The 13,158-nt window shown below is 41.9% G+C and overlaps 1 protein-coding gene across 1 annotated transcript; it reads left to right on the top strand.

Annotated features, from left to right (window-relative positions):
- Positions 1-1,998: 1,998 nt before the first annotated feature.
- LOC145876131 (NLR family CARD domain-containing protein 3-like) lies at positions 1,999-7,160 on the top strand. Its single transcript, XM_082971913.1, has 3 exons — positions 1,999-3,784; positions 4,211-4,384; positions 6,971-7,160. Exons 1-3 carry the CDS (start codon positions 2,403-2,405, stop codon positions 7,158-7,160), a joined length of 1,746 nt encoding a protein of 581 aa, XP_082828039.1. The 5' UTR covers positions 1,999-2,402.
- The last annotated feature ends 5,998 nt before the right edge of the window (positions 7,161-13,158 follow it).

Genomic DNA, 13,158 nt, shown 5'->3' with positions numbered 1-13,158 from the left:
GTGTGTGTGTGTGTGTGTGTGTGTGTGTGTGTGTGTGTGTGTGTGTGTGTGTGTGTGTGTGTTTGCGCACTCCCTGGATGAAGAGATATAATCTCTATCCTGATTGTCTAGTCACTTTTACCCCTACCTACATGTACATATTACCTCAATTACCTGGTACCCCTGCACATTGACTCAGTACTGGTACTCCTTATAGCCTCATTATTACCTCAATTACCTGGTACCCCTGCACATTGACTCAGTACTGGTACTCCTTATAGCCTCATTATTACCTCAACTACCTGGTACCCCTGCACAATGACTCAGTACTGGTACTCCTTATAGTCTCATTATTACCTCAACTACCTGGTACCCCTGGACATTGACTCAGTACTGGTACTCCTTATAGCCTGATCTCTGAGAGTGAGACAGATATATATTATTACTGTGTTAAACCTAGCAGTACTACTGATTTCTCTGAGAGGCAGATATATATTATTACTGTATTAAACCTAGCAGTACTACTGATTTCTCTGAGAGTGAGGCAGATATATATTATTACTGTGTTAAACCTAACAGTACTACTGATTTCTCTGAGAGGCAGATATATATTATTACTGTGTTAAACCTAGCAGTACTACTGATTTCTCTGAGAGGCAGATATATATTATTACTGTATTAAACCTAGCAGTACTACTGATTTCTCTGAGAGTGAGGCAGATATATATTATTACTGTGTTAAACCTAGCAGTACTACTGATTTCTCTGAGAGGCAGATATATATTATTACTGTGTTAAACCTAGCAGTACTACTGATTTCTCTGAGAGGCAGATATATATTATTACTGTATTAAACCTAGCAGTACTACTGATTTCTCTGAGAGGCAGATATATTTTATTACTGTGTTAAACCTAGCAGTACTACTGATTTCTCTGAGAGAGAGGCAGACTCTCTGAAATGAAAACATGTGACCAGTCTATGAATCGTCCTATACATTTTAGAGAGGGAGACTTTTCTACTGAACAAAGGTAAGAAGAACTCATGGGTCATGGTCAGTGAGTTAAACAACACTGTCTCTAGTCATTTCTCCTCTCCCATTTTCACATTTCTTTTGGTTGTTTTCATAATCCATAGGCTAATACTTTTATCCATTTATATAGTCCTAAAACAATATTAAACAAACACATTGTTCCCTCCACGTGTGTGTGTGTGTGTGTGTGTGTGTGTGTGTGTGTGTGTGTGTGTGTGTGTGTGTGTGTGTGTGTGTGTGTGTGTGTGTGTGTGTGTGTGTGTGTGCGTGTGTCTGAGTGTTTGTGTGTGTGTGTGTGTACTCCCAGGTTGATTAGATGTAATCTCATGTTTTGTCCACAGAAACCAACAGGAGAGATCAGAGTCAGAGATTCTCAGTGGTCAGTCTTCCCAGAGTCATCAAACAGACCTGGACTCTATATTCAGTGTATGTGGTCCTGTTATGAACATTTGTTTTTGTTGACCTCAAGTAAAGTTGATCTGTCAATTATTCAATAATGTGTTAATGAGAAAGCATTTCTTCTCTTGCTTAACTTATTTACTTGATTTATTTCAGTTGCTTGAAGAGAAAATTATGACATTTGTGAAGAACGAGCTGAAGATGTTCAAGAGGATTCTTAGTCCTGAACTCCCAGAAGGCTTTGAGAGTCAGAAGCAGGATGAGGAAGTGGTGGATGCTGAAGATGAGAAGCAGGAGAGCAGTGCCAGAGAGGGGGCTCTGAAGATCACACTGCACGTCCTGAGGAAAATGAACCAGAAGGAGCTCGCTGACACACTGGAGAAATGTAAGATCTGTCTGCCTCATGTTGAATGCTGTTTTATAACATTTAACATCTGTAATGCATTATGAAAACATCTACACATTTATACAGTCAGTTAAGAGAAGAAATCATTATAATGTAAAACTTTATAACAGTCCTACAATACTGTAGGCATTAAAACAGATGTAATATTAATATCCTCTGTGTTAATTCTTCATTCAGATGAGCTTGCTGTGATTTGCCAACGTGAACTCAAATCTAATCTAAAGAAGAAGTTTCAATGTGTATTTGAGGGGATCGCTAAACAAGGAAACCCAACACTTCTCAATCAGATCTACACAGAGCTCTACATCACAGAGGGAGGAACAGGAGAGGTCAATAATGAACATGAGCTGAGACAGATTGAGACAACAACCAGGAAACAAGCAAGACCAGAGACTGCAATCAAATGTAACGACATCTTCAAACCCTTAACTGGACAAGACAAACGTATCAGAACTGTGCTGACAAAGGGAGTCGCTGGCATTGGAAAAACAGTCTCTGTGCAGAAGTTCATTCTGGACTGGGCTGAAGGAAAAGCAAATCAGGATGTCCAATTTGTGTTTTCATTCCCTTTTCGGGAGCTGAATTTGATGAAAGGGGAAAAACACACTTTGATTGAACTTCTTAATCACTTCTCAATGGAAACCAAACAATCAGGAATCTCCATCTACAACAAGTACAAAGTTCTGTTCATCTTTGATGGTCTGGATGAGTGCCGACTGCCCCTAGACTTCCAGAATAACAAGATCTGTTGGGACGTCACAGAGTCAACCTCACTGGATGTTCTGCTGACAAATCTCATCGAGGGAAATCTGCTTCCCTCTGCTCTCCTCTGGATAACTACCCGACCTGCAGCAGCCAATAAGATCCCTTCAGGGTGTGTTGACCAGGTGACAGAGGTACGAGGGTTCAATGACCCACAGAAGGAGGAGTACTTCAGAAAGAGATTCAGTGATGAGGACCTGGCCAGCAGAATCATCTCACACATAAAGACATCAAGGAGTCTCCACATCATGTGCCACATTCCAGTCTTCTGTTGGATCTCTGCAACAGTCCTCGAACACATACTGAAACATAAGAGAGAAGAGATGCCCAAGACTCTGACTGAGATGTACACACACCTTGTGGTGTTTCATACCAAACAGAAGAATGAAAAGTATCTTGGGAAAGAAGAGACAGATCCACACTTGAATAACGAGAGCATTCTGTCACTGGGAAAACTGGCTTTTCAACAGCTTGTGAAGGGCAATCAGATTTTCTATGAAGAAGACCTGAAAGAGGCTGGCATTGATGTCAATGAAGCCTCAGTGTACTCAGGATTGTGTACACAGCTCTTTAAAGAGGAATGTGTTCTGTACCAAGACAAGGTGTATTGCTTCGTTCATCTGAGCATTCAGGAGTTTCTGGCTGCTGTGTATGTGTTCCTCTCATTCATCAACAACAATGAGAATCTCGTGGACAAACAGCAAACAAAGTCCAGTATATTTTCTCTGCTGTACAGAGACAAGTCTGAAGTTACTGTCTACAAGAGTGCTGTGGATAAAGCCTTACACAGTGACACAGGAAACCTGGACCTGTTCCTCCGCTTCCTTCTGGGCCTCTCACTGGAGTCCAATCAGAAGCACTTACGAGGTCTACTGACAAAGACAAGAAGCAGCTCACAGAGCCATGAAGAGACAGTCAAGTACATCAAGGAGAAGATCAGGGAGAATCCCTCTCCAGAGAGGAGCATCAATCTGTTCCACTGTCTGAATGAACTGAATGACCATTCTCTAGTGGAGGAGATCCAAAGCTACCTGAGCTCAGGAAGTCTCTCAAAACCCAACCTGTCACCTGCACAGTGGTCAGCTCTGGTCTTTGTGTTGCTGACTTCAGAAAAGGAGCTCGATGTGTTTGACCTGAAGAAATACTCCAGATCAGAGGAAGGTCTTCTGAGGCTGCTGCCAGTGGTCAAAGCCTCCAGAGCTGTTCTGTGAGTACATAAAATGACATATAAAAACTAATCATCAGGAAGAAATATTCAGGCTAAAGAAAAATATGCATTATAATATGTGTTTAATATTATATTGAAAACATTGAATAAATGCATTGATTTTCACATTAGTATAACAATATGACCATACAACTCTAGGAGACAGAAGAAGAATCTATATGTTGTTTGGGAGAATTAACCAAATGCATCTGCCATTGTCCTTCTACACTAAATTAACAATGTGTTTGAAGTCATGATCTCTTTGTCAGGCTGTGGAGTCACAGAGGAAGGCTGTGCTTCTCTGGTCTCAGCTCTGTGGTCAAACCCAACACATTATTTGTAAATGGGTAACAGCGTAAACAGAGAAAGCTAAGCGTATCATTTTAATACAACCTGTCTGTCATTGTATTTCTTCTGTGTTTGCAGACTCACTGGCTGTAAACTCACAGACACATCCTGTAAAGTGTTGGTCTCAGTTCTCAGTTCAAACCCCTCACACCTGAGAGAGCTGGATCTGAGTAACAATGACCTGAAGGATTCAGGCGTGAAGCTGCTCTCTGCTGTACTGGGGAATCCCCACTGTAAACTGTTGACTCTGAGGTCAGTATTATCAGATATGAAAGTACTTTATGCATGTAGTTCTCCCATTTGAAAAAGTCGTAATTATTCGGACATATTACTTATAGTGTATTAAAATAGTCATAAGTTTAGCATGTTGTCCCATATTCCATGCCTGCTGTCACGTTTCTCTAAGACAGAACCCAGAAGCAGACCAGGACAAGGTGAGTAAAATGAAGGTGAGTATTTATTGGTAGTCTTGATGTGGCAGCGGAGGTGAGTTGATGAGAGTAGATGGGTGGATTCAATGACGTCACTGTATCCACCGACGGCCAGGCAAGGGAGTTGAATGTTCCGGGAGAATGACTGTAGACAGAGTAAACGGGGGGTGAGTAACCAGTAACAAGAACAAAACAACAAGACTAGCTCAGGAAACATGAGGCTGTTCGTTGCTAACGATCCAGCAGGGAATGGATGTCAGCTCAGGGCTTATGAAGAGGTGATGATCAGGACCAGGTGTGCAGAAGGTTGATGAGATGCAGGTGTAGGGTAATCACTAGATCTCCCGCCTAACTTCGTCGCCTGGCAACCAGACAGGGTAATAATATCACTAGATCTCCCGCCTAGCTTCGTCGCCTAGCAACCAGATAGGTTTCTGAACGCACCCTTAGACTCCAAACAGAAAACAGTCAGCTCAGGCAGAAACAGACTCAGGAAGCGGGATTCCTGACACCTGCAGTGATTACATCAAGCTTGTGATTCTACTAACAAAGATCAAACCCCCTCTGTTATTGGTAATGGTGAGAGGTTAGCATGTTTTGTTGTAGCCTCTGTTATTGGTAATGGTGAGAGGTTAGCATGTTCTGTTGTGGCCTCTGTAACTTTCTCACTCATTCTGATTCATGATTTATTCATGATTTTTCTTAATCATGGCATCATCAGAATTTAATTTTTAATCGTCAATAACATACAGTTGAAGTCGGAAGTGTACATACACTTAGGTTGGAGTCATTAAAACGTGTTTTTGAACCTCTCCACAAATTTCTTGTTAACAAACTATAGTTTTGGCAAGTCGGTTCGGACATCTACTTTGTGCATGACACAAGTAATTTTTGAAACAATTGATTACAGACAGATTATTTCACTTATAATTCACTGTATCACAATTCCAGTGGGTCAGAAGTTTACATACACTAAGTTGACTGTGCCTTTAAACAGCTTGGAAAATTCCAGAAAATTATGTCATGGCTTTAGAAGCATCTGATAGACTAATTGACATAATTTGGATGTATTTCAAGGCCTACCTTCAAACTCAGTGCCTCTTTGCTTGACATCATGGGAAAATGAAAAGGAATCAGGCAAAATCTCAGAAAAAAAAATTGTAGACCTCCACAAGTCTGCTTCATCCTTGGGAGCAATTTCCAAACGCCTGAAGGTAATACGTTCAATCAATAGTATGCAAGTCTAAACACCATGGGACCACACAGCCATCATACCATCCCAACTGTGAAGCACGGCGGTGGCAGCATCATGTTGTGGGGGTGCTTTGCTGCAGGAGGGACTGGCGCACTTCACAAAATAGATGGCATCATGAGGCAGGAAAATTGTGGATATATTGAAGCAACATCTCGAGACATCAGTCAGGAAGTTAAAGCTTGGTCACAAATGGGTCTTCCAAATGGACAATGACCCCAAGCATACTTCCAAAGTTGTGGCAAAATGGATTAAGGACAACAAAGTCAAGGTATTGGAGTGGCCATCACAAAACCTTGACCTCAATCCTATAGAAAATTTGTGGGCAGAACTGAAAAGGCGTGTGCGAGCAAGAGGCCTACAAACCTGACTCAGTTACACCAGCTCTGTCAGGAGGAATGGGCCAAAATTCACCCAACTTATTGTGGGAAGCTTGTGGAAGGCTACCCAAAACGTTTAACCCAAGTTAAACCATTTAAAGGCAATGCTACCAAATACTAATTGAGTGTATGTAAACTTCTGACCCACTGGGAATGTGATGAAAGAAATAAAAGCTGAAATTAATCATTCTCTCTACTATTATTCTGACATTTCACATTCTTAAAATAAAGTGGTGATCCTAACTGACCTAAGACAGGGGACTTTTACTAGGATTAAATGTCAGGAATTGTAAAAATTGAGTTTAAATGCATTTGGCTAAGGTGTATGTAAACTTCTGACTTCAACTGTATGTATTAAAATATCCTCAAATAAAAGGTGACATTATATACTGTCACCTCATATGAAACATTTGATGTGAAATCCAAAATGTTGGAGTTTAGAGCCACATTTAAAATGTTATCTTCACTGTCAAAATAGATATGTGTGGACTGTATACTCAATACAATCTAAATCTGATACCTCACTGTCTGTCTTTTGACTGATACTGCTTTTAAACTGGTCTGGTCAGTCTACTCAAATATTTGTACTATACATGTTTCTATCTGCAGGCAAAACTTTGATAATTTGTAATTTTTAATGATGATACATTAATTTACGAATAGATATGAAAGGTTTCAGGACACTGATATCTGAATATGTTGAAAAATGATACTGCCACTATTTTCACCACCAAAGCATAGCAGTGTGATTTTAATATGATTTGACTGTTTGCAGGCTGTCAGGCTGTCTAGTCACAGAGGAAGGCTGTGATTCTCTGGTCTCAGCTCTGAGGTCAAACCCCTCACACCTGAGAGAGCTGGACCTGAGTAACAATGACCTGAAGGATTCAGGAGTGGAGCTGCTCTCTGCTGTACTGGGGAATCCCCACAGTAAACTGGAGACTCTGAGGTCAGTATTCCTGTAGTTGGTCAACAAGTGATAACTGTTCACCAGATCCACATGTGTTTACCAGACACACATAGTCCACACCATATGTGTTTGGACAGTGAAGCTTAAAGTTTTAAATGTGGTGCTATGCTCCAGCATTTTGTATTTGAGATAGAATGTTGGATATTAGGTGACAGTACAGAACGTCACCTTTTGTTTAAAGGTGTTCATACATATACAGTCGTGGCCACAAGTTTTGAGAATGACACAAATATTAATTTTCACAAAGTCTGCTGCTTCAGTGTCTTTAGATATTTTTGTCAGATGTTACTATGGAATACTGAAGTATAATTACAAGCATTTCATAAGTGTCAAAGGCTTTTATTGACAATCATATGAAGTTGAAGCAATGAGTCAATATTTGCAGTGCTGACCATTCTTTTCCAAGACCTCTGCAATCTGCCCTGGCATGCTGTCAATTAACCTCTGGGCCACATCCTGACTGATGGCAGCCCATTCTTGCATAATCAATGCTTGGAGTTTGTCGGAATTTGTGGGGTTTTGTTTGTCCACCTGCCTCTTGAGGATTGACCACAAGTTCTCAATGGGATTAAGGTCTGGGGAGTTTCCTGGCCATGGACCCAAAATATCAATGTTTTGTTCCCAGAGCCACTTAGTTATCACTTTTGCCTTATGGCAAAGTGCTCCATCATGCTGGAAAAGGCATTGTTCGTCACCAAACTGTTCCTGACTGGTTGGGAGAAGTTGCTCTCGGAGGATGTGTTGGTACCATTCTTTATTCATGCTGTGTTCTTTGGCAAAATTGTGAGTGAGCCCACTCCCTTGGCTGAGAAGCAACCCCACACATGAATGGTCTCAGGATGCTTTACTGTTGGCATGACACAGGACTGATGGTAGCTCTCACCTTGCCTTCTCCAGACAAGCTTTTTTCCGGATGCCTCAAACAATCAGAAAGGGGATTCATCAGAAAAAATGACTTACCCCAGTCCTCAGCAATCCAATCCCTGTACCTTTTGCAGAATATCAGTCTGTCCCTGATGTTTTTCCTGGAGAGAAGTTGCTTCTTTGCTGCCCTTCTTGACACCAGGCCATCCTCCGAAAGTCTTCGCCTCACTGTGCGTGCAGATGCACTCACACCTGCCTGCTGCCATTCTTGAGCAAGCTCTGTACTGGTGGTGCCCCGATCCCGCAGCTGAATCAACTTTAGGAGACGGTCCTGGCGTTTGCTGGACTTTCTTGGGCGCCCTGAAGCCTTCTTCACAACAATTGAACCGCTCTCCTTGAAGTTCTTGATGATCCGATAAATGGTTGATTTAGGTGCCATCTTACTGGCAGCAATATCCTTGCCTGTGAAGCCCTTTTTGTGCAAAGCAATGATGATGACACGTGTTTCCTTGCAGGTAACCATGTTTGACAGAGGAAGAACAATGATTCCAAGCACCACCCTCCTTTTGAAGCTTCCAGTCATTTATGCAAACACAATCAGCATGACAGAGTGATCTCCAGCCTTGTCCTCGTCAACACTCACACCTGTGTTACCGAGAGAATCACTGACATGATGTCAGCTGGTCCTTTTGTGGCAGGGCTGAAATGCAGTGGAAATGTTTTTTGGGGATTCAGTTCATTTGCATGGCAAAGAGGGACTTGGCAATTATATTTGCAATTTATCTGATCACTCTTCATAACATTCTGGAGTATATGCAAATTGCCATCATACAAACTGAGGCAGCAGACTTTGTGAAAATTAATATTTGTGTCATTCTCAAAACTTTTGGCCAAGACTGTATTTTTTACCGTTTAGATATGAAAGCACTTTATGCATCTAAACTCAACAAAAAAAGAAACATCCCTTTTTCAGGACCCTGTCTTTCAAAGATAATTCGTAAAAATCCAAATAACTTCACAGATCTTTATTGAAAAGGGTTTAAGCACTGTTTCCCCATGCTTGTTCAATGAACCATAAACAATTAATGAACATGCACCTGTGGAACGGTCGTTAAGACACTAACAGCTTACAGATGGTAGGCAATGAAGGTCACAGTTATGAAATCTTAGGACACGAAAGAGGCCTTTCTACTGACTCTGAAAAACACCAAAAGAAAGATGCCCAGGGTCCCTGCTCATCTGCGTGAACGTGCCTTAGGCATGCTGCAAGGAGGCACAAGGACTGCAGATGTGGCCAGGGCAATAAATTGCAATGTTCGTACTATGAGACGCCTTAGACAGCGCTACAGGGAGACAGGACGGACAGCTGATCGTCCTCACAGTGGCAGGGTCACGTGTAACAACACCTGTGCAGGATCGGTACATCCGAACATCACACCTGCGGGACAGGTACAGGATGGCAACAACTGCCCGAGTTACACCAGGAATGCACAATCCCTCCATCAGTGCTCAGACTGTCCTCAATAGGCTGAGAGAGGCTGGGCTGAGGGCTTGTAGGCCTGTTGTAAGGCAGGTCCTCACCAGACATCACCGGCAACAACGTCACCTATGGGCACAAACCCACCATCGCTGGACCAGACAGGACTGGCAAAAAGTGCTCTTCATTGACGAGTCGAGGTTTTGGCTCACCAGGGGTGATGGTCGGATTCGCGTTTATCGTCGAAGGAATGAGCGTTACACCGAGGCCTGTACTCTGGAGCGGGATCGATTTGGAGGTGGAGGGTCCGTCATGGTCTGGGGCAGTGTGTTACAGCATCACCGGACTGAGCTTGTTGTCATTGCAGGCAATCTCAACGATGTGCGTTACAGGGAAGACATCCTCCTCCCTCATGTGGTACCCTTCCTGCAGGCTCATCCTGACATGACCCTCCAGCATGACAATGCCACCAGCCATACTACTTGTTCTGTGCGTGATTTCCTGCAAGACAGGAATGTCAGTGTTCTGCCATGGCCAGCGAAGAGCCCGGATCTCAATCCCATTGAGCACATCTGGGACCTGTTGGATCGGAGGGTGAGGGCTAAGGCCATTCCCCCCAGAAATGTCCAGGAACTTGCAGGTGTCTTGGTGGAAGAGTGGGGTAACATCTCACATCAAGAACTGGCAAATCTGATGCAGTCCATGAGGAGGAGATGATCTGCAGTTCTTGATGCAGCTGGTGGCCACAGCAGATACTGAGTGTTACTTTTGATTTTGACCCCCCTTTGTTCAGGGAAACATTATTCCATTTCTGTGAGTCACATGTCTGTGGAACTTGTTCAGTTTATGTCATAGTTGTTGAATGTTGTTATGTTCATACAAATATTTACACATGTTAAGTTTGATGAAAATAAACGCAAATGACAGTGAGAGGACGTTTCTTTTTTTGCTGAGTTTAGTTCTCCTATTTGAAGAAGTCTTAATTATTTGGACAAATTAATTTAGTCAAAAGTTTAGTGTTGGGTCCAATATTCTGAATGGTGAATAATGTCCTGTCATTTTGGAGTCACTTCACTTGTATTGTCAGTAAGAAGAGAAGATGTTTCTGAACACTTCTACATTCATGTGGATGCTACCATGATTATGAATAATCAGGAATTAGTCGTGAATAATGAGGAATGAGAAATTTACAGAGGTACAAAGATCATACCCCCTCTGTCATTGGTAATGGTGAGATGTTAGCATGTTTTGTTGTAGCCTCTGTTATTGGTAATGGTGAGAGGTTAGCATGTTTTGTTGTAGCCTCTGTTATTGGTAATGGTGAGAGGTTAGCATGTTTTGTTGTAGCCTCTGTTATTGGTAATGGTGAGAGGTTAGCATGTTCTGTTGTATCCTCTGTTATTGGTAATGGTGAGAAGTTAGCATGTTTTGTTGTAGCCTCTGTTATTGGTAATGGTGAGAGGTTAGCATGTTTTGTTGTAGCCTCTGTATTGGTAATGGTGAGAGGTTAGCATGTTTTGTTGTAGCCTCTGTTATTGGTAATGGTGAGAGGTTAGCATGTTTTGTTGTAGCCTCTGTTATTGGTAATGGTGAGAGGTTAGCATGTTTTGTTGTAACCTCTGTTATTGGTAATGGTGAGAGGTTAGCATGTTTTGTTGTATCCTCTGTTATTGGTAATGGTGAGAGGTTAGCATGTTTTGTTGTAGCCTCTGTTATTGGTAATGGTGAGAGGTTAGCATGTGTTGTTGTAGCCTCTGTTATTGGTAATGGTGAGAGGTTAGCATGTTTTGTTGTATCCTCTGTTATTGGTAATGGTGAGAGGTTAGCATGTTTTGTTGTAGCCTCTGTTATTGGTAATGGTGAGAGGTTAGCATGTTTTGTTGTATCCTCTGTTATTGGTAATGGTGAGAGGTTAGCATGTTTTATTGTAGTCTCTGTTATTGGTAATGGTGAGGTTAGCATGTTTTGTTGTATCCTCTGTTATTGGTAATGGTGAGAGGTTAGCATGTTTTGTTGTAGTCTCTGTTATTGGTAATGGTGAGAGGTTAGCATGTTTTGTTGTAGCCTTTGTTATTGGTAATGGTGAGAGGTTAGCATGTTTTGTTGTAGCCTCTGTTATTGGTAATGGTGAGAGGTTAGCATGTTTTGTTGTAGCCTCTGTTATTGGTAATGGTGAGAGGTTAGCATGTTTTGTTGTAGCCTCTGTTATTGGTAATGGTGAGAGGTTAGCATGTTTTGTTGTATCCTCTGTTATTGGTAATGGTGAGAGGTTAGCATGTTTTGTTGTAGCCTCTGTTATTGGTAATGGTGAGAGGTTAGCATGTTTTGTTGTAGCCTCTGTTATTGGTAATGGTGAGAGGTTAGCATGTTTTGTTGTAGCCTCTGTTATTGGTAATGGTGAGAGGTTAGCATGTTTTGTTGTAGCCTCTTATTGGTAATGGTGAGAGGTTAGCATGTTTTGTTGTAGCCTCTGTTATTGGTAATGGTGAGAGGTTAGCATGTTTTGTTGTAGCCTCTGTTATTGGTAATGGTGAGAGGTTAGCATGTTTTGTTGTAGCCTCTGTTATTGGTAATGGTGAGAGGTTAGCATGTTTTGTTGTATCCTCTGTTATTGGTAATGGTGAGAGGTTAGCATGTTTTGTTGTATCCTCTGTTATTGGTAATGGTGAGAGGTTAGCATGTTTTGTTGTAGCCTCTGTTATTGGTAATGGTGAGGAGTTAGCATGTTTTGTTGTAGCCTCTGTTATTGGTAATGGTGAGAGGTTAGCATGTTTTGTTGTATCCTCTGTTATTGGTAATGGTGAGAGGTTAGCATGTTTTGTTGTAGCCTCTGTTATTGGTAATGGTGAGAGGTTAGCATGTTTTGTTGTAGCTTCTGTAACTTTCTCACTATTATTCATGATTCATTCATGATTTTTCTTAATCATGGCATCATCAGGATGCTTTTAGTAGTGTTTAGAAACATGTTATCTACTCACTTATAAATAAAATGACTCCAGTCACCATCTGTAATGAACACGATGGGAGACAGAGAGCTGGTTTCAAGTGCAGGGCTCAGCAGGTGTTTATTGTAAAGGACCACAGGTCCAGGGGCAGGCAGAAGATCAAAAAGGGTCCAAAAATGCAACAGGCAGGGAAAAGGCCGTGGTCCGGGAGATCAGGCAATAGGTTGATAACAGGAAATCCAATAGGCTAAGGTACAGGCAGGGAATAGGTTGATAACAGGAAATCCAATGGGCTAAGGTACAGGCAGGGAATAGGTTGATAACAGGAAATCCAATGGGCTAAGGTACAGGCAGGGAATAGGTTGATAACAGGAAATCCAATGGGCTAAGGTACAGGCAGGGAATAGGTTGATAACAGGAAATCCAATGGGCTAAGGTACAGGCAGGGAATAGGTTGATAACAGGAAATCCAATGGGCTAAGGTACAGGCAGGGAATAGGTTGATAACAGGAAATCCAATGGGCTAAGGTACAGGCAGGGAATAGGTTGATAACAGGAAATCCAATGGGCTAAGGTACAGGCAGGGAATAGGTTGATAACAGGAAATCCAATGGGCTAAGGTACAGGCAGGGAATAGGCAAAAGGCATCATTAGTGAGGCAGGCAAAAACTATCATACACGGGAGGAGTAAATTAAAGGAAAGTCAG

The sequence above is a fragment of the Salmo salar genome, unplaced genomic scaffold (genome assembly GCF_965601325.2).
Source record: "Salmo salar unplaced genomic scaffold, fSalSal1 ptg000436l, whole genome shotgun sequence".
NCBI lineage: Eukaryota > Metazoa > Chordata > Actinopteri > Salmoniformes > Salmonidae > Salmo > Salmo salar.
This window is presented reverse-complemented; position numbering and strand designations above follow the sequence as displayed.

Excerpts from the sequence above, each read along its gene's own strand:
- LOC145876131 (XM_082971913.1), top strand. The coding sequence starts at position 2,403 with ATGAAAGGGGAAAAACACACTTTGATTGAACTTCTTAATCACTTCTCA. Across the intron at positions 3,785-4,210 it reads AAAGCCTCCAGAGCTGTTCT|ACTCACTGGCTGTAAACTCA; the intron begins GTGAGTACATAA and ends CTGTGTTTGCAG. Across the intron at positions 4,385-6,970 it reads TGTAAACTGTTGACTCTGAG|GCTGTCAGGCTGTCTAGTCA; the intron begins GTCAGTATTATC and ends GACTGTTTGCAG.